Source organism: Gymnoscopelus microlampas (genome assembly GCF_963454915.1).
Source record: "Gymnoscopelus microlampas genome assembly, chromosome: 4".
In the NCBI taxonomy this organism is placed as follows: Eukaryota; Metazoa; Chordata; class Actinopteri; order Myctophiformes; family Myctophidae; genus Gymnoscopelus; species Gymnoscopelus microlampas.
Window position 1 is genome coordinate 15,054,214 of NC_139941.1, and position 22,585 is coordinate 15,076,798.

The following is a 22,585-nucleotide window of genomic DNA, read 5'->3' on the forward strand; positions in this document are numbered from 1 at the left end:
TCATAAAATCTTCATTTTTTAATTTATGGAAAATCCACCACTAACGTTTTGTCGGCAAAGGTCCTAAATTCATGTGTAAAAAGTTTTGTGCAGATTGCTCAAAAATCCCATGAGGAGGTTTTAACTATTGCAGTTTTATGACAATTATTCATCTGCCCCTAACACATATATGCAGACTCACATTTGTTTGAAACTTTGCAGAAATGTAGAGGGTCATTCCAAATATCACTGAAACCAATCTTACTCCAATTGGTCAAAGGGGGGCGCTTTAAAGGGGGCGTGACATCCAAAAAGAAAGGTACATCTTAGGTGAAAATAAGTTAATATCTTGATGACGTCCCGCCGTAGCTGGGGTATATTTTATAGCTTATAATGTACTTTTGTCTGATTGACATGTACACTCATCGCGTGACTGCCAGCGTGTTTCTTAACAAACAATTCATTATTTTATATATATTTATCCTAATATCAACCAGAGCTCGCTCTGGTTGATATTATTGATGTATTTGATTGCCGCTGGCTGGAGATAGAATGCGTATATTTCTCCCTAGGGACACAGAAGCGGCTCTGGGGAGCTGAGCCTCCTCGTAGAGACGTAGACCCATGCACCGTTCAAACTATAGCGATTTCTCTCATTTCAATAAATAAGCATAAACAAACTACTTCTCATGAACGATGTTGGTGTAACTAAGAGATTTGAAGGGGAATATATACACAGAATTACAAATAAAAGTTGAAGTTCGACTACTGACAGGGTAGTCCTGCTCCAGAGCGTCAGTGAGTTCTCTCTAACTCCATACCAGGCGCACTGCTCTATTATCCAGGGAGGGAAGCCTCACAGCACCCCACCTTCTCTGCATAATACACATTTTGGGCAGAAAATGTGTATTATGCATTAATGGACATTATAAACTTCCATTAATGGATGATTAAACCATTAAAGGGTGAAGTTTATAATGTCCATAGATTAAACCATTAAAGGGTGAAGTTTATACTGTCCATAGATTAAACCATTAATGGATGACGTTTATAATCTATGGACATTATAAACTTCATCCTTTAACACTTGGGTGTCTAAACAGTCAATCTGACCGATTCTGAGACTTTGAAGTGGATTATCTTTTCTCATGAAGCTTTCAGAAGGTTCCCCTTCCATCAGTTCCATGACTTTTCCTAAATATTCGATTCAAATCATCTCTGTTTTTTTCATCTGAAACGTTTTTGTCTCCGCCAGAGGTGGAGAGTATGTTTTCGTCTCCGTCCTTCCATGTGTCCGCCAAGCTAACATTGGTCAAACTTCACGTGACACATGACAATATGTTGAAAGGGTGTGCTTTGATTGGCTAGCGAGACGCATGACGAAATAGAAATCTCTAAATAGGTGTGTCACTTCAAAAAATCATTTATATTTTTTGAAGTGAGCTTCCATCAGCCAAGGTAACATTGGTCAAGTGACATGTGACAATATGTAATATAAATAGGTAAGACAGGATTAATCAGGAACAGTACTGGCGCAGACCTGTGCCAGTCTAAATATGATATCATACTCATACCTTTCCTGACGTTATTTTACGGCTAATTTGACCGCTCTCACCCTTTCTCCCCCTTTCTCCCCCGGCCAGAGAGCTCTTCACACCCCCAGACCACCTAGATACCCTCATTGTTCAAGTTAATGGGATCATTTGCATTTCACTGTCAGCTAGGAACCTGGCATATTTTCCATATTTGATCTCCATTCACTTCCTGGTTAAATGGACTACACCATGAATTTTAACTTTTCCTTTTTCGTGTGTTTTTGGTCTCCCCTACCTCTCTTCTATCCCAAAAAATACCCCAGTTTGAGCACTCAGGCTTTCACAGCATATCTGGGGTTTTATGTAAATTGGTCTCAAAACAGGCCAAACTGATTTGCCCCCGCACGTGACGTCACAAGCGATACAATCCCTCCCGTTTTTCAGTTCCAACTTAAAAAAAATAAAAAAATAAACTTTTTCCACACAGAACCAGGAGATAACATGCATACAAACTGGCTCAATAGCGCCACGTGCCAAATCAGGAAAATGTGGTACTACAGGTGAAAGTGCTTTATAAGCCAGAGAGAAGTTGGTTGGAATGAGTATATCTGAGGCTTGATTTAAGCTCAAACCTTTTGAAAAACGTTTGAGGGACATCAACCATATGATATTAAATATATATATATATTTTTAATTCATGGTGTAGATCCTTTAACGTATTTGTGAAATCGCCTGTATCTTGCCTCCTGTGTTTTACTATGTATTTTTGACGAGACATGCTATTTTCAACGGCCTGTAACAGCAGACCATGGGAAAGCTGACAAAAAGGAACTGAAATCTCAGCCACATACGTGAGGGGACTGTGCTTTTTCGATTACTTTTTGATTTTATTTAATTAATTTATTGTATTTAATTTTATTTTATTTTCCCCAAAAAATATTAAAAATAAATGAAAAAAGTAATTGAAAAAACACGGTCTCCTCACATATTAAAAAGACAATATCAGTCACCAGAACCAATGACGGGTGTTTCCGATGAATCTAACATGTTAAAAATGTTGTTTGAAGTTACAATGGGTTTGTATAGGAAGGGGGCGTGTCTGATAAAAATGAATATCAAATATCTAAATACTGAATCAAGCAACTTAAAAACTGTCTGGGGTGCTCCTAAAAGCTTGGGTAGACGATAAAATGACCCAAAAATGTTTTGAAAGTGAAATATCCCTTTAATCTCTAAATGAATGTCTTTCTTTCATTCATGTCAGAGACAAAAATAAACAGAGATCAGTTTCAAAGAGATCCTGGACCAGCAAGCAGCATAAGTCTTCACCTGTTACACTACATGCTTGAGAATAAAGTGACAACATGGCGTCTACAAGTCAGTCAGCTGTGGAATACATCAAGAACGCCAGAACACACCTGGTGGGAGAATTACAGAATATGTCTGTTATTGTGGACAATCTGTATCAGAGAGAAGTGTTCACTGAGGAGGAGGTCAGTAAAATAAACTCAGAGAAAGATGACTTTAATAAGACAAGAACAATACTGGACTGGGTCACAAAAAAAGGGGAGGCAGCCTGCTATGAATTACTGAAGGTCATTGACATAACCAGGAAGAGGACCTTCTTAGAGACACCAGTATCCAAAGAAGAAGCCTCCACCTCCATGCAGAAGAGCAGTTTCGACCTAAACCTTTGGATCAGCTGCTTTTTTTTCATAGATGACGTGGAAATCACCTATTCTAAAGGTACGGTAGTACTGTGTGTAAAGGAAAACATAATTAGTATTTAACACTGATATGAATTGAGTAACTTTCTTTGCATGGAAAATGTGAAAATAATGTGGAGTTGTGAGAGTGTTAAAATACAAAGCCAATATAAATAATACATCATATAAACCTGATGCCACTTTACCCACCATCTCCTGCAGTCTGGTCCATAGACCTCTCAGAGGGAAAGGTCTCCCTCCTCCTAGAGGCATTGAAAGTCCAACCAGAGAAGAAACCAATAGAGCTGACAGGCTGGTCAGATGAAGAGAGTGAAGTGAGGATCTTCCTTCAGTGTCTACCGTACATCTCACAACTCAGGTTAATGTGTTTCCTTTCATTTAAAGGTTTCATGATATTCAGTTTTACAACACATTAAAAGTCTTTGTCATGGTCCTTCAAATGTGTATAACAAGTTTTAACTGAAAATTCCACTCCAGTGAGCCATTGCAGGTGTTTTTCTCTCACATTTCTAAAGCCTTTTCAACTGCAATGTCAAAAGTAATCTTTGCCTGCGGGTGTCGCTGTTGAGTGATTTTGCCTGTCAATCATCGCCTCTGCTCCCCCCCCCCCCCCCCAAAGGAAAAGATAAAAATAAAAACGTGAACATTAATGTCATAGAACCTTTAATATTGTATACATGTAAAATCTATCTTAACATATTTATTTGAAGATAATTAGGTATGATATATGCACTCATATGTGTTTAACCAAGTTCAACCTGGTGTCCCCATTTTGGGCATATCAATTCAGGCAAATATTTCCAAAACCTTTTAAAAATATCGAAAATAGCAGATCTAAAAGCTCACGTTTCATGAAGCAATGCATTGTGAGCTTGTAGAGCGGCTATTGTTTTCACTTGACATTGCTGCATGACAAAGTATAAAATAGGGCGTAAGTGGTAAGAGATTGATTATCACAACTTTAGTGACTTCATCCCAGCATCAAATTATATATATGTGTTTCTTTATAGTTTTGTTATTCTTCATAATAGTTGTATAAGTTAAATATATCATACACTTTAAAGTAGTCTTTGTTTTCCATTGACTCTCTCTTTGATCTACAGATGGATACAGTGTCCATCATTGTTTGGTTCTGTTTATGATGCAGAGATCAATATTGTTGGTTTTCATTTGAACTGTTGCAGTTTCACATGGTCAGGAAGGTCAGCATCAACCAAGTTCTTGGGGAAGCTCATCTGTGAAGCAGCAGAACAGGAAGAAGAAACAGGAGAGAAGATTCTAGAATCATTGTATTCTGTGTGTAATTACAAAACATTCCCCTTTACTGACTGGCGTGATGATTGGACAGACAGGAAGTATCAATGTGATGAACTACTGGACCTATACTCCTATGTGAGGAACTATGAGACTCAAACAGGCAGAAGTGTTCTTCCAGCATTACAACCAGTTTACAAGCCAGTTCCTACAGTCTGGTCCATAAACCTCTCGGAGAGAAAGGTCTCCTTCCTCCTAGAGGTGCTGAAACTCCAACCAGAGAAGAAACCAGTAGAGCTGACAGGCTGGTCAGATGAAAAGAGTGAAGTGAGGATCTTCCTTCAGTGTCTACCCTACATCTCACAGCTCAGGTTAATGTGTTTCCTTTCATTTAATATTTGTCTATATATAAAAGCCACCCAGCTTTTACGTAAAGATCATGAGGTATGATTAACCAATTAAATTAATTACCTCTTCTCGTAAAGAGCACAGAACACATCTCCTCAGTTTCACCGCAGGATTGTTAGCTTAACTACGTTTCACTAGGCCTTGATCAACTTCTGTGACAGTGAGACACTAACAAATCCAGGTGATCGTAACTTCCAACCGTAAGTACACGGTCCTTTTCTATAATACTCCCGAGCGGCCTCAAAGCTCGCTCCCAGTGGATATTACTATTACCAGTTAGCTTCGATCGCTAACTATTGGCTTGTACCGGCATGCTTAGCCTAGTAGCACTCGTTACGACCTAGGCTAGTCCTGACTAGCCCTAGGCTAGCCCTGACTCCCCATGTTGCGTCCTGCTGGCTACCAGAAAGCTAGCTCAACGGACGGCTAGCTCACACTCTAGCTCGGTTGGCCCACGCTAGCCCTGACTCCATGTATTGCGTTCTACTAGCTACGGACTCCACACATGCGTGGTAAACCTGTCTCGACACTGACGTTTTTCCCACTGGGCTCTAAGGGCCATTCTTTGGCCTACTCCAGTAGTGGCACGCTGCCCCCAGTAGGTCTGGGGGCACACTCCACAAGGGGATGGCAACGTCTTGGGCCCTGTCTAGAGAGATGAATCTATTCAGGGTGCCTGTGGTAGCGGGTACGATCCTAGTTGTCACTTCCAGGCATTTGACATACCTTGAGATGGAAGCTTGGAAAACTTCGGAATTTACAATCAGGGAGTTTATCAAATTATCTCCCATAGCGATACCTTGAAGCGGAGTATTGAATATAGAATTATAGGTTACTTAACATAACCCCGGTTCTATGAAATACGAAGCGAGAGGTCTCGCAAGGACCCCCTTCTTGTTTCTGTAGACGAGAAGAGAGTCTTATTCTGAAGGACTGAGCGGAAGTTTGTCCCCTGATTATATAGAGCGGAGGGCGGGACCTCCGGGTCAGGGGAACAAATCAGGATCCAGCCAGGGGGTTTCCTGTCTGGAAGTATATCAAGATAATGATTCTGTGTTCGCACTAGAGGGTGCTCTCCCATAGCGAGACCTCTCGCTTCCTATTTCATAGAACCGGGGTTACGTTAGTAACCTATAGATTTTACTGCGTAATCGTGGTGACGGTCCAAAGTATGCACGTTTTAATTTAGAACTGAGCAGCATGAGCAACATATCCAGAGATAAGTTCAATTATATGCTATAAGTTATAGCAGTGGTGGCTATTTTGTGGTGTCACAGATAGAAACATATTTGAATATTTAATTATAATATATACTATATTTAATAGATATATTTCTTTGTGTTTTTTTTGACACATAATCAAATATTTTATGGTCATGATTCACTAGAAACCTGGATGGCTTGGTTCCAGGCTTAAAATAATTGGTAACACTTTACTTAAAGGTCGGGTCATTAATGCGTTATAACCGCATTTATAATGCATTATAATGCACTTATAAGGCATTATAAGACTTGTTATAAATGTTTATAATTATGCATAACAACTTATAACAAGGTTTATGAAGTATTACACATATAATAATATAATGTATAAGTGCTGGTCATAATGCATTATAAATTCAGTGGAACAGGACATTATAACTACCAGGTAACACTTTACTTAAAAGTCGGTTCTATAATGCATCATAATGCATTACACCACACTTATAATGCTTTATAACACTTGTTATAAATATTTATATTTATGCATAACAATTTATAACAAAGACACCTTCTAACTGACTACGTTATGGTAGTTATATGTGCTGTTCCACTGAGCTTATAATGCATTATAACCAGCACTTATAATACATCATAAACGTTGTTTTAAGTTGTCATACATGATTATACACATTTATAATGAGTGTTATAATGTCCTATAAGTGCATTATAAATGTGATTATAATGCATTATAAACCCATAATTATATATATTATATTATCGAAAATCTCTCTGGGAAGAATGAAAGTTTTTTTTTTCCTGTGGCACCCTGAAATGGCCGCCACTGCTATGCCCTATAAGTATGCTATACCAGGGGAGGGTAGAGTACTGGAAATCTTTACTCAAGTAAAAGTACAACTTCTCCCATAAAGTACTCGAGTAAAAGTAAAAATGAAACCAGTAGAGATGCTAGACTAGTCATATAAAGAGAGTGAAGTTAGGATCTTCCCTCAGTGTCTACCCTACATCTCACAACTTAGGTTAAAGGGATTCTAGGCAACATTAAGCCTAAATTAAAAAAAATAAATATGTATATATATTTTGCATTTTTTCCCCTCTATCAGCCACTATATAATGATGCTGGGGTGTTTTCCTGCATTGAAACACAGTCCTCTTTCTGAAATCCGTATTTTCCCTACTGTTTATGTTTGTCCGGGTCGTAAATTAACGCACGCATGTGCGCGTCCGTGCGCGTCCGTGTCCGTGTGAACGTTTTACTTTCGGTTTTAAAACGCTCTCAAACTTCGTTTTTGAGGCACAGAATTTACTTTTAAAATAGCGTTTGGATAGAATTTAGTTGTTTAACTTCATATATGTGGTCAATTTATCATGAAAGAGCCTATTTAAAAATAAAAATTAAGAGAACCGGCAGGGGCGGGCAGTTCCGCGAATTATATCCGAATAAAGCAACCTATTTTCGGCATGGCCCCTTCTGAAGTTCCCTTAGCTCTATGGAAGTCCCTCCTGCGCCACCCCCTGGTGGTCGGGGAAACGAACTACAGGAGGCACAGTGTTTGTTTATCTCTGACTCGCCGTCAATGCCTTTAATGTGTTTTTTGAGGGGCCAAGGCCAAAGGGGCGCGAGGACCCTCTTTGCATCTCTACACTTTCACTATTATTGTTATTCTTCTGCAGTTTTTTCTGTCACGGCCTAACCGTGCAGTAACTTTTTACGAAAATCGTCAATATGGTAGAGGGCTATGCCAAACGGCCAAGGCACAAAACACACAATCATTGGCCAAAGGGTGGCGCTAAAGCAATCAATTGAAAGTGCCAACTTTGAACAGGTACAACTCATGCCCTGTTTGACCTACAGCCATGAAACTTCGATACACACATGCGTCTCCTCATGCCTAACAACTTTTGTGGTCTGACTTTTGACCTCTGGCCTTTAGATCTCCCACCATTTTTAATTATATGAAAAACATTTAAAATCAAACTCCTCCTGGGTTTTTTGAGCAATGTAAACAAAAATCTTTAGACATGTACTTTGGACCTATTTCGGAGTGAGACACTCACTATGGGATACAGCGCCCCCTGGCGATGCACAGAGCTACACACGTATGCTCTCTCGACCACTTGTGGTCGTGGGAGCATACCAAGCCCCCAGAGCCGCTGAGAAATCTTGAAGCCGCCACCCCAGTGGCCAAAGCTGGAACTGCAGGCGGGGAGAAATACATGCACGAGCAAAACATACTGATATATATTTATATATATAGATATAAATATGTAAACATAAACTGCTCAAAAAAAGTTCGGAAACTTAACTTCGGTCAATTATATCTCCCCCTTAATAATACCAATTGGTTTTATGTTTTATATCATTTTTATCGTTGATTAGTCACCTTTACAACGAGGTACAGCTTGTAAGGATCGGGCATTCGTGGAATGAGCAACACAGCTAAACGTGTGGGTAGCGCCTCCCAAAGATTTGCCAAAATCACCCAATATGCTTCTGTTGGTAATCGCTCTCGTTTTGAGTGACCTGCCAGCACACACCTGCTGAGAGGTGTGTGCCAGTTGTGTGACTGGTGTGTGACTGCCTCACAGGTGAGTGACTGGCACCTGAACATGGGTTGTGCAACTTGTGCCCCCATGGAAAGATGCCATGTTTGTCCCTTCGGGATAAGGGACAATAGGGCAAGTGGAAGCTGGTGTTCCGTTACACAGATTACGCATTATTTGGTGTCGGCCCTGGTACCATTTGCAGGCAGATGTGTGCCAGTCGCAGGTGTTTGACTGGCACCTGAGCATGGGCCCTGCAACTTTGACATCTGTCTTTGGTAGGCTACCGTTGTGTAAATCTTGCCTGTAAGTCTATGGTTCCTCAGTGAAGCAAGGGGTATTGGGTTGTTGTCTTCTCTTTCTTGTTGACTTCATCAGTCTCACAGAACTTGGTCCTAAGTTTGGAAATGGTACCAGGGCTAAGACCAAATAATGTGTAATCTGTGTAATGGAACACCAGCTTCACTTGCCCTATTGTCCCTTATCCTGAAGGGACAAACGTGGCATCTTTCCATGAGGGCAGTGTTACTGCTTGGAGCATACACAAACTCAACAAAGTTGAACAACCCATGTTCAGGTGCCAGTCACTCACCTGTGATGCAGTCACACACCTGTGACTACTGGCACACACCTCTCAGCAGGTGTGTGCTGGCAGGTCGCTCAAAACGAGAGCGATTACCAACAGAAGCATATTGGGTGATTTTGGCAAATGTTTGGGAGGCGCTACCTACACGTTTAGCTGTGTTGCTCATTCCACGAATGCCCGATCCTTACAAGCTGTACCTCTTTGTAAAGGTGACTAATCAACGATAAAAATGATATAAAACACAAAACCAATTGGTATTATTAAGGGGGAGATATAATTGACCGAAGTTAAGTTTCCAAACTTTTTTTGAGCAGTTTATTATACATAAATACATATGCATTTACATATACATAGGCATCTCCAGTGAATTTCTTAAATATCTCGCGTTCAATCCTTGACACACGGGCTGCCGTAGAACGCAAAAATGACACTAGTGCGCATGCTCATAACTCTATGTGTGGTCAAAATCGAACCAATAATTCTACTACTACTATAGCTGGGGGCGGGGTAATCCGCCCTCTAGTTATATTATACCTCTATGGAGCATACGTGTGTATAAGATCTCCTCCCCTGGCTGCCGCAGCAGGTCCCTGATCGGGGGGAGGGGCCAGGGCTTGTGGGGAGGAGATATCTCCGCCCAACGCTGGTGCCACCAGTAACAATGACAGTCCGTAGAGTCTGACTCAATGTTGGGAGGCTCAGCTCCAGTGGCGGGAACGCGTAAAGCAGTCCGTTCGGCCACCTGTGCGCTAGGGCGTCCAAACCCAGTGGGGGGAGGGGGGCCCTCACCGAGAAGAACAGAGAACACTTCGCGTTCTCCTCAGAAGCAAACAAATCGACCTGCGGCCAGCCAAACCTGGTCCATATCTGTCTCGCCACCGCCGGATGGAGAGACCAATCCGAGTACCAGAACCTGCCCCTGGACAGCAGATCTGCTCCGCTGTTCAGGAGACCCGGTACATGTAAGGCTCTGATCGACGAGTCGCACCAACGCATCAGATCGCACACCAGCTTGTCCAACAACGGAGAGGCCAGGCCTCCCTGCTTGTTGATATAGCACATGGTCGTGGTGTTGTCGCTCCTGATCAAGACATGACAGCCCTGAGCCTCGGAATGTCTGACCGCTAGAAAAAACGGCATCAGCTCCAGGTAGTTCATGTGGGCCGTCTGTAGACTGGGACCCCACACCCCCCTGGCCGAGCGACCCTCGTGGACGGCACCCCACCCCGTGAGGCTGGCGTCCGTGGTAATGACCTTCCGCGAGACCACCGCGCCCATTCTGACCCCTTTGGACAGAAGGGCTGCGTCTGACCACGGTCTGAGTGTGTCCACGCACCGTGGGGACACCAAGACCTTCCGAGAGCCCCGGGTGGGTGGGACTCTGAGAGACCGCATCCATCCCTGAAAAGGTCTCATGTGGAGCCTGCCCAGGCGGACCAGATGGATGGCCGAAGCCATGAGACCCGCCGCCTGCATGCATGCCCTGTATGTGACTCGTCGTCCCACGTGGAACGACCTCACGCAGGCCAGGAAGCCGTCTATCCCGTCCTGGGACAGACGAGCTGTGAGCGTGGTCGAGTCCAGCGAGACCCTATGAAGGGGGTCTGCTGAGACGGGACCAAAACGCTCCTTTGGAAATGATGGGTCTGAAAACCCAGCGATGTCCACTTCCATGTGCTGCGCCACCTCCTGACTCGAGTCTGCGCTGAGAAGCCAGTCGTCTATGTAAATATTAGAGGTGTAACGATATAGTAACTGCATCGAAATATTGTTTTTAATTTGCAACAATCTACTATATCGATATGCAAACAGCAACATATCGTATCGTTTGACTTTGTATCTTATCGAATCATTTTGCAATGCAAATAATCGTATCGAATCGTTTGGCAATGCAAATAATCGATTTTATCGATACTAAGTACTTGTGCTTGGTATTTAGCAATTTTAAGAAGAAACTAGAAAAAGTGCTCCTCGGAGCACAGGTCTCCGCCAGGTCAGGTAGGTTATTGTGGCCTCCTGGTGGCGCTATAAAAGGCCAATGAGAAAAGGGTGGCATGTCTTCCTCGGCCTAGTGGGAATGTGCTTGCATTCATGATTTGAGGCATTTTGTTGCAAAAATGTGTTTTGCTAAAGTAGACCTGCTGGTGGCGCTATAACAGGGCAATGTGAAAAGGGTGGCATTTCTTCCTCGGCCTAGTGGGAATGTGCATGCAAATTCTCACGGAAATCGCACACTGCGTTCATGATTTGAGACATTTTGTTGAAAACGGACCAATCCTGCAAACTTAGCCAACCTTAGCCAATCAGGATGGGATATGAAATATCGGACAGATGCGTCTTGATCACATGTCTATAGAGATACTGTGTACCGATTTGCGTGATGTTTGGATAAAATCTGTAGGAGTAATATCCAAAAATGGGTTTGCACAAATCGGCCTCCTGGTGGCGCTATAGCAGGCCCTTCTGAAAAACCTGGGTCAGAGGTTCTGAATTGGCATCCAGGGAGTGTGTGTGCACAGTTTCGCAGCGACTGGGCCAACGGTGCCGGAGATTAGCCGGACGGACAGGGGGCAAAACATACTCTCTCGCCAGGCCGAAAGAGAAAGCGGGGTACTTTTCCATTACATATCGCTGACGGTAGACCTGACAGTGCGGGGCCTGGAGCTGGGAGGAGGCTGCCTCCCGCTGGGCCTATGACGTCTTGGCCGGCGTCGTGTAAGAGATTCGCGAGGTTGAGTCACCTCGCTCTCTCCAGCCCGGCGCAGACGTCCATCGCCCTTCCCTGTCCATCGTGGCAGTTAAGTTGGATGATGAGCTGCACCAACCTCTCCACCTCAACTGCCTGCTCGCCCTACCTGGGCTTGAGCTCCCCCAGTAGGACGCTGAGGGAGCCCTGGAGCAGCGTGGCCGCGTTGAGGGCGCGGGCAGTCAGGGCGGAAGCCTTGTAGGCCCTCTCTGCTGCCGTGGAGGTGGCCTTGTCCTTCGGGTCGGTGAAACGCCGGTTCGGGGGTCAGGGTGATGGGGTTGCGGCTCTCAGAGGGCCACCAAAAGGGGTCGCTTGCTACACATGGTGAGAAGGCTAACAAGCTGGTGTTGTTTTAGCGAGGCTAGCTAGGCTCTAAGCTAAACAGCACTGCTAAGAGCTGGTGTTGCTTTAGCGAGGCTAGCTAGGTGCTAAGCTAACAACAACCATCTGGACTGGGGCTACGTTAACCTAGCAGCTAACGTAGCTAGTCCGGGCTAACTCATCCATGAGCGAAGAAAAGCGCTGGGGCGTCAGCGTCTCCATACTCCTGGAGAGCGAGCAGGCCTGATGACCCCGACAGGAGGGGGGGAGCCAGGCGAGGCCGTCGCCCCAGGCTGGACCCCTGCAGTGGCTCCAGGGGCGTTGACTTGGTCAGGGCTCATGACGACCTCCCTGGAGTACTGGAGAGATGGTAGGTCTTCCTTCTCCTCCTTCTTACCCATGTTGTTGATATCCTCGTCGGAGTAGGCACTGCTCTCCGGGGAATCGACCCATCTGCGCAGGCAGGGGAGGTGACAGCCTGGCCATCGGGGAGGAGGAGGGAAGAGAGCCGCTATGCTGCTGTGCATGACGGGTATCGTCAAAAACAGCAGCGATGGGCGGTGGTGGGCGGTGGCGGTGCTGTGGGTGGTTAGTTCCATCAACCACAGTGGTAGTGGCCGAAAGGGGGACTGTGGTAATGCTATGAGTGGCTAGGCCCGCCATCCACAGAGGCCGTGGTCAGTGGCGGGCCATATCGAGACACTTCGGCCTCGCAGCTGCTGAGGCCGAAGATGGGGGCCGGGAATCCTGCAGCGGTACATAGTGAGAGCCGCTAGTACCGCTAGCATCGTAGGTCCCGAGGTCTCCACTGTGTGTCTTGGGCGAAAGGCCGGGTTGGCCTTGCAGGCCGGGTTGGCCTTGCAGTCCGGGAGGCTACACTGTGGCGGTGGTTGGGGGCCACTGAGCGTGGAGACGGGTCGCTTGCTGCTCGTGGTGAGAAGGCTAAAAACCGGTGTTGCTTTAGCGAGGCTAGTTAGGCGCTAAGCTAACAACACTGCTAACAAGCCGGTGTTGTTGTTAGCGAAGCTAGCTAGCCGCTAAGCTGAACAACAATAGCCTGGACTGGAGGCTACGCTAACCTAGCAGCTAACGTAGCTAGTCAGGGCTAACTCGCCACGAGCCGCGGGAGCTTGCTTAGAAGCAGTCTAAGAAGAAAAACCTGTGGGCGATTCTCCTAATCGCCGCTTTGGTCTAGAGTTGAATTCTTTCTCAAAGATTTGCTGGAATTATTTAATATAGCTGTGTGAGCACTGTTCATCTGCGAGACAGAGAAGCTGAAGAGGAAGTAGCCACATCACGCGGGAACCTTTATGCTCTTCCAGATGTGGGAGGGACATCCGGTTCGCGTGACATACCCTCTCCACCATTTATGGTCGCGGGAGCATACGTGTGTAGCTCTCTGCATCGCCAGGGGCGCACTGTATCCCATAGTGAGTGTCTCACAGAATAAGGGAGAAGAACTACTGATCTTAGTGTTAGTGAAACAGGGGCTCGGTTCATGGCAGAAGGCAAGAGTCTATAATCTTCAACAGACACCATCAGGCTGGATGAAGCCATAGCTCAATCACTACTGTGACAGCCTATGAGTCCGAAGGTTGAGGGTTCGAATCCTGTCTATGGCCATGGGTTGAGGTGTCCATAAGTAACGTTCTTAACCCTGGATTGCTAGCCACAATCTCTCAACACTTTGCTCAGCTGTTGAGAATGCTCATTTGTTAGTCGCATGGGCTGCTTTGTCTCGAGTTCAATCTATTCTGTTTCTACGTCTTTTTGTGCTATTGTTGCATATTACTTTTTGCCTTTCATGCCTTCGCCCCGTTTATCGCTGCTTGCAGCTTTAATCTTTTATTTAAGATTTTATTTTTAGATAATGAAGTATGATTTATGCACTCATATGTAATCTGGTGTCCCTATTTTGGTCATGTCATTATAGGCAAACATGTCCAAAATGTACAAGCTCACAAAAGCATCATGAATTGATGTGTTGTGAACTTGTAGATCAGCTATCTTCATCATGTGACACCATCGAATGACAAAGCATGAAAAGGGACTTAAGTGGTTAAAATTATTATTATATTATTAATCATTTATTATCTATCTATCTATATATATACAATTTGAATCCTGCGCCATGTCGGTTGTCAGTATGTACGAACGTTGTATGTGGCCAGTGTGACGTCATATGACATCACGGTCGTGACATCACGATGAGACACGCCAGTGTGACGTAATCTCACGACAGCATGACATCACATCCTACCTATAAATAGGTAGGATGCACCAGTTCGACGGCTTCCATCCTCAACACAACCCACGCCGACGACCCTTTACACAAATAAACTGCTAACTTCATCTCCTGCGATTTCAACTATCTTTTCACATTGTACACCACTGCACACTCCCCACAGGTCTGCCATACCAGGTCTGAGTAATCACAAAGTGGGTTTTGGTCATTGGAGAGGTGATGCACGTCACCTCTTTCTGAAGTGGGTACTTTCAAAGCCTGCCGTGGATTTAGGAGAGCACAAAACTCTCTCTCACACTGTGAGGTGCCTGTAAGGTGGCACTGCAAAGTGAACGACGCGTCACGCTAGACGTTCGGGCCGCGTAGCGGCCCGAACTTCTAGTATATCTATATATACAATTTGAATCCTGCGCCATGTCGGTTGTCAGTATGTATGTATGTAGCCAGTGTGACGTCATATGACATCACGGTCGTGACATCACGATGAGACACGCCAGTGTGACGTAATCTCACGACAGCATGACATCACATCCTACCTATAAATAGGTAGGATGCACCAGTTTGACGGCTTCCATCCTCAACACAACCCACGCCGACGACCCTTTACACAAATAGGTGGCACTGCAAAGTGAACGACGCGTCACGCTAGACGTTCGGGCCGCGTAGCGGCCCGAACTTCTATATCCTACTATAATTCTAGTAACCTCTGTAGTGGTGGTGAGTACGTGAGTGAAGACACCCGGTTCTCCTCACTGGCTGGACCAATTGCTCTGATTTTGCACACAGCCATTGACCATTACCATCTGAACGCAACTGTGAAGCCCGTTTTTCAATTTCATCAAATCTCAGCTTCTTATTAGCGTTTTTCTGTCAAACACTGTCGCCATGGTTACGGGCCTGCCCAGCTATGGGACGAACTGCCTCCCGGGTTGCCAGATCATGTGCGCATATCCCCCCACGGATGCGCTGCGCCGACGGGTATGGTCTAGTATATACAATTTGAATCCTGCGCCATGTCGGTTGTCAGTATGTACGAACGTTGTATGTGGCCAGTGTGACGTAATCTGACATCACGCCACATCACGCCAGTGTGACGCGCCATCAGTATGTACGTTGTAACGTTGTATGTAGTCAGTGTGACGTAATCTGACATCACGCCAGTGTGACGTAATCTGACATCACGATGAGACAATATGACATCACATCCTACCTAACGTTGTATGTAGCCAGTGTGACGTACGCCAGTGTGACGTAATCTGACATCACGATGAGACAATATGACATCACATCCTACCTATAAATTCTAGGATGCCGTCAGATCGCACCAGTTCGACGGCTTCCATAGTGTAAATAGGTAGGATGCACCAGTTCGACGGCTTCCATCCTCAACACAACCCACGCCGACGACCCTTTACACAAATAAACTGCTAACTTCATCTCCTGCGATTTCAACTGCGATTTCAACTATCTTTTCACATTGTACACCACTGCACACTCCCCACAGGTCTGCCATACCAGGTCTGAGTAATCACAAAGTGGGTTTTGGTCATTGGAGAGGTGATGCACGTCACCTCTTTCTGAAGTGGGTACTTTCAAAGCCTGCCGTGGATTTAGGAGAGCACAAAACTCTCTCTCACACTGTGAGGTGCCTGTAAGGTGGCACTGCAAAGTGAACGGCGCGTCACGCTAGACTTCTAGTCTTTATATACAATTTGAATCCTGCGCCATGTCGGTTGTCAGTATGTACGTACGTTGTATGTGGCCAGTGTGACGTAATCTGACATCACGCCAGTGTGACGTAATCTGACATCACGATGAGACGGTCGAATATGGACACAACGCCACTGTGACGTAATCTCACGACAGCATGACATCACGCATGACATCACATCCTACCTATAAATTCTAGGATGCCGTCAGATCGCACCAGTTCGACGGCTTCCATAGTGGGTTTTGGTCATTGGAGAGGTGATGCACGTCACCTCTTTCTGAAGTGGGTACTTTCAAAGCCTGCCGTGGATTTAGGAGAGCACAAAACTCTCTCTCACACTGTGAGGTGCCTGTAAGGTGGCACTGCAAAGTGAACGACGCGTCACGCTAGACGTTCGGGCCGCGTAGCGGCCCGAACTTCTAGTATATATACAATTTGAATCCTGCGCCATGTCGGTTGTCAGTATGTACGTACGTTGTATGTGGCCAGTGTGACGTAATCTGACATCACGCCAGTGTGACGTAATCTGACATCACGATGAGACGAACGCCAGTTTGACGTAATCTCACGACAGCATGACATCACGCATGACATCACATCCTACCTATAAATTCTAGGATGCCGTCAGATCGCACCAGTTCGACGGCTTCCATAGTGGGTTTTGGTCATTTGAGAGGTGATGCACGTCACCTCTTTCTGAAGTGGGTACTTTCAAAGCCTGCCGTGGATTTAGGAGAGCACAAAACTCTCTCTCACACTGTGAGGTGCCTGTAAGGTGGCACTGCAAAGTGAACGACGCGTCACGCTAGACGTTCGGGCCGCGTAGCCCGAACGTCCGAACGTTTGTAACATTTGTGATTTGATCCCAGCATCAAATGATACACTAACTGTCTTCATAGCTTGGTTATTCTTTATGATAGGTTTAGAAGTTTAGTATCATACACTTTAAAGTTTTCTTTAATTTTCCACTCTTTAACCTGAAATCTGATAGATACAGGGTTGTCCGTCTCATTGTATTTTTTATTCTAGTTTATGATACAGAAATTAATATCTAATGTTGGTTTTATTTAAACTTTTGCAGTGTTGCTGATGGAAGGTCAGGAACATCAGAAACAAACAAGATCCTGGGGAAGCTCATCTGCGAAGCAGCAGAACAGGAAGAAGAAACAGAAGAGAAGATTCTGGAATTGTTGTCTTCTGCGTGTAATTACAAAACATTCCCCCTCATTGACTGGAATGATGATTGGGAAGACAGGAAGTATCAATGTCATGTACTACTGTATCTATACTCTTATGTGAAGAACTATGAGACTCAAACAGGCAGAAGTGTTCTTCCAGCATTACAACCAGTTTACCAGTCAATTCCTACAGTCTGGTCCATAGACCTCTCAGAGAGAAAGGTCTCCCTTCTCCTAGAGGTGCTGAAACTCCAACCAGAGAAGAAACCAGTACAGCTGAAAGGCTTGTCATCTGAAGAGAGTGAAGTGAGGATCTTCCTTCAGTGTCTACCCTACATCTCACAACTCAGGTTAATGAGCTTCCTTTCTTTTAATATGTGTCTATATAAATAAAAGACATCTAGATTTAATATAAATATAATGAGGTATGACTATTAACACTTTCACTGCCAGTATACAGTGTATATACATTAATAAACTCACCCACTGCCAGCGTTTTTGTTTTTTAACCTTTCCAACTGGTCACAGAAAATTTTGATCCATTATGATCTATCGTCGGACTGTGTGTAAACACAAACAGTATCTGTGCCCGTTGCCCAGAGGAAAAAAAAATCACCCGCGAAGTGCCTTTCTTTGTCGCAGCACACTGAAAACAGCATCTTCCGTCAAAAATGCACGTCTTTATATCCGTATGAGTGTGAGTTAAAAGTAAAAGTAGTCACCTGTGTTGGCCTGGCATGGCCAGACTAATATCACTGCGTAGATATTAGTCTGGAATCTCTGTGTGGAACTTGCATTTCCGAGGGGCAAATAAAAAAAATCCCTCTGGTGATAAATCCTGTTTATTAGCGTTTTTGCCATGGGCTATGGGATCTGTACACAGTAAAATCTTGAGTGTTTATTTAACTTTGAGAGAAATGTAACCAAATGGACCTTCCATCCATCCATCCATATTCAACAACTTATCCGGAGCCTTCCCTCTCCTGAGCAACATTTGCCACTTCCTCCTGGGGGATACCGAGGCGTTCCCAGGCAGTGTGGGGATGTAATCCCTCCATCTGGTTCTTGGTCTGCCCCGGGGTCTCTTCCCAGTGGGACATGGAGCAAGGAGCTCCATAGGTAGACGCTCGGGAGGCATCCGTACTAGATGCCCTAACCACCTAAGCTGGCTCCTTTCCAAGCGAAGGAGCAGAGGCTCTACTCCGAGTCTCTCTTGGGTGACTGAACTTCTCACCATATCTCTAAGGGAGATGCCAGCCACCCGTCTGAGAAAATTCATTTTGTCCGCTTGTATCCTCAACCTTATTATTTTGGTCATGACCCACACTTCTTTGGAAGATTGCTCGGTAGATTAAGAGCTTTGCCTCCTGCTCCGTCCTCCCCTCCCTCGTGAACAAGACCCTGAGATACTTAAACTCCTTCACCTGGGGCAAAGTCTCATTCCCTACCCTGACTGCACAATCCATCGGTTTCCTGCTGAGAACCATGGCCTCAGATTTGGAAATGCTGATCCTCATCCCAGCCGCCGCACACTCGACTGTGAACCAAACCAGTGAGAGCTAAAGGTCTCGGACCGATGGTGCCATCAGGACCACATCACCGGCAAAAAGCAGTGAAGCAACCCATAGCTCCCCAGACCGTATACCCTCTCCGCCACGATTTCGCCTCGAGATCCTGTCCATGAATATCACAAACCGGATAGGTGACAAGGCACTGCCCTGGCTGAGGCCAACCCCCACCGGAAAAGAATCCGACTTACTACCGAGCACACAGAAACAGCTCTCACTTTGGGCGTAGAGATTGGATGGCCCTCAACAAGGTCCACCTCACCCCATGTTCTCACAGCACCTCCACAGAACCTCCCGGGGGACCCGTTCATATGCCTTCTCCAAATCCACAAAACACATTCTGATCTAGGAATGATTATACATGCCTTCGTTTCCTCTCGCCTTGATTATTGCAATTCGATTCTCACCTGTCTCAATAAGACCCATAAGATCCATAGACCGCCTCCAATTCATTCAAAACACTGCTGCAAGACTGTTAACTAGATCAAGCAGAAGGTGTCACATTACTGCAGTTTTGGCATCTCTGCACTGGCTTCCGGTAATTTTCAGAGTTCAGTTCAAGGTCCTGGTGCTCACTTTTAGGGCTCTGCATGGCCAGGCACCTGTAACTGACTTGCTGGAACCATATGTGCCCAGCAGGTCCCTGAGGTCAGCAGACCAGGGTCTATTGGTCATTCCTCGTACCAGGTTAATCACCAAAGGTGCGCCTAGACTCTGTAATGCCCTCCTGCAGCTTCTGTGATTATTTTTAAGAATCAGCTAAAAACGTGTTTTCTTGTTTCAACATGCTTTCGGGTAATGTCACTGAGGTTCTCCTCCGATGCTGAAATATGTCTGCTTTTTGTTTTTGTTTTCTCTGAGATGCATTGTATTTTGTTCTGTTTCTTTTCATTTGATTGTTTTTTGCTGTTTTTATTTCTGTTTATGTAAAGCACTTTGTGAGTCCTCTCTGTGAAATGTGCTATACAAATAACATTTACTGACTTACTTACTTACTTACTTACTTACTTAATCCTCTTCGTCCCTAGTGGGACATAAGGCTTTAACGATCTGCCTCCATCGGGACCTGTCTTGTGCTGCATGTTGTGCCTCGCCCCATGTCAGGTTCATCTCCTTCAGCTCGGCAGTCACGGTTCGTCGCCAGGTTGTTTTGGGGCGACCTTTCTTCCTTTTCCCTGCAGGAGTCCATCTTAAAGCGACCTTAGGGATACGATCCTGGGCCATTCTGAGCACATGACCCAGCCATCGAAATCGGTGCCGTTTGATTTCCAACACTATGCTGTTGCACTTGGTCACCCTGTGTAGCTCTTCGTTGGATATTCTCTCGGGCCAGAAAATGCGGCAGATTTTCCTCAAGCATCGATTATGGAAGGCATCGATTTTCTTCATATCCTTTATTGTGACTCGCCAGCATTCGGATCCATACAACAGTACTGACTTCACATTGCTGCTGTAGAGTCGGATTTTAGTTCTAAGCGTGTACTGTTTTGACTTCCAGATGGATTGGAGCCTAACAAAAACACTGTGAGCCTTCCCTAGCCTTGCTCTGATGTCCTTTTGTGTTGCGTTTTCTTTGCTGACTAGACTTCCCAGGTAGGTGAACTCTTCCACATAGTCCAGAGGGTGCCCGTTCACATTGACTGGTACACCTGGAGTGGTATTAAAGCACATAACTTGTGTTTTAGAGGTGTTGATGTTCAAGCCTGTTTGTAGGGCAAACCTGTTAAGTCTTTCAGTTTTCTCCTGCAGATGGGTATGGTTTGAGGAGAGCACCGCAAGGTCATCGGCAAAGTCAAGGTCTTCGAGTTGGGAAAACAGGGTCCACTGGATGCCTCTGGGTCTATCAGCTGTTGTCTTCCTCATAACCCAGTCGATGGCCATCAGGAAGAGAATGGAGGACATGATACACCCTTGTCGTACACCGGACTCCACTGGGAACCATTCGGATGGTTTACCATTAACAAGGACACTGCATTGGAAGTGACGATAGAACAACCCCATCAGTGAGACCATTTTGGGAGGAATTCCATATGATCTCGCGATCTTCCACAGGGTGTCACGGTGCAGGCTGTCAAATGCTTTCCGGAAGTCGATGAAGTTGATGTACAGTGCGGCGTTCCATTCTATACACTGCTCTATGATGTTTTTCAAAGCAAAGATCTGGTCTGTGCATCCCCTCTCTCTCCTAAATCCTGCCTGTTCGTCTCTCAGGGTCTGATCAACAGCGGAATCAATTCTGCCAATTAGGATCCTGCAGAAAACTTTTGATGGTATCGACAGCAGTGTGATCCCACGTCAATTGTCGCAGTTTTGCTGGTTTCCTTTCTTGGGGATTTTGACTATCAGGCCCTTGTCCCAGTCTTCAGGTATCGTTTCCTTCTCCCAGATGTTTCTGAAGAGGTCTGCGAGCACCTTGCTTGAGGTATTAAGGTCGGCTTTCAGCATCTCTGAATGTATTGAGTCTATGCCGGCAGCTTTCCCACACTTCATGGCTTTGATGGCAAGCTTTACCTCTTCATTAGTTGGGGGACTGGTGTCAATGTTGAGGACATCCTCTGCTGGTGGAGGGTTTGCAGGGTCATCTGGCGCTAGTCAGTTGAGTACCTCGCGAAAATGTTGTGCCCATCTCGCGGTCTGTTCTTGCTCTGTCCTGAGGATGTTGCCGTCCTTGTCTTTGACAGAGGCTGACTGGCTGGTGTACTTGCCACTGAGCTTCTTTGTGATGTTGTAAATTGTACTCATCTCGCCTTTTGCTGCAGCTTGCTCTGCTTGATTTGCCATGTCCTCTACGAAGGCCCTCTTGTCGCTTTTGGCGCTCTTCTTCACCTGTCTGTCCTTTTCCTTATAGGCTTCTTGAATCCGCTCTAGAAGCCTAGGTGATTTGGTGCACAACATCTTGGTCTTCAGTTCTTTCCGTTCATCTATCTTCTTCCATGTGTCTGGGGTTAGCCATTCCTTGTTCTTCCTTCTTCTGTAGCCTATGACTTTGGTGGCTGTCTCTATGTAGAGCTTTTTGATGGTCTCCCAGTCGCTGTTAATATCTGGGTCTTCTGTGTTAGCCAGAGCACTAGAGCGTTTCCTCAGCTCCAATACAAACTCCCTGTTGGTTTTGGGGCATTTCAGCTTGGCTACATCTAGATGTTTCCTATACTGACTCTGCTTTGCCACTTTCCTTAGTTTCAGCTTGATGGTGGCTGTTATAAGGTAGTGGTCACTGTTGGCATCAGCTCCACGACAAACTCTGACATCTTGAAGTGACCTGCGCCACTTTCCATTTATCATAATATGGTCAATCTGGTTGATGGTGGAACCATCAGGTGATTTCCATGTGAGCTTGTGGATTGTTCTATGTGGAAAGATGGTGCCGCCAATGACACAGTTGTTGTTCATGCAAAAGTCAACAAGACGTTCACCATTGTCATTCATCACACCGCATCCGTGCCTTCCCATAGCTCTCTCACAATTCGAATTATCAGCTCCCACCTTGGCATTTAGGTCTCCCATGATCAGAAGCATATCGTGCTGGGGGACTTTAGAGACTGCCTGTTGTAGCTCCTCATACC

The 22,585-nt window shown here is 45.3% G+C and overlaps 1 protein-coding gene across 5 annotated transcripts in view; it reads left to right on the forward strand.

The window, feature by feature from the left end:
• The first annotated feature begins 2,783 nt into the window (after positions 1-2,783).
• Positions 2,784-22,585, forward strand: part of LOC311043437 (uncharacterized protein) — a 30,521-nt gene continuing 10,719 nt past the window's right edge. For all 5 annotated transcript variants that reach the window (XM_084054678.1, XM_084054676.1, XM_084054677.1 and 2 more), the window contains exons 1-3: positions 2,784-3,260; positions 4,701-4,866; positions 17,358-17,804. In XM_084054678.1, the coding sequence (XP_083910804.1) occupies positions 2,879-3,260; positions 4,701-4,866; positions 17,358-17,804 (995 nt within the window). In that variant the 5' untranslated portion in view covers positions 2,784-2,878. The remainder of the gene's footprint in view (positions 3,261-4,700; positions 4,867-17,357; positions 17,805-22,585) is intronic.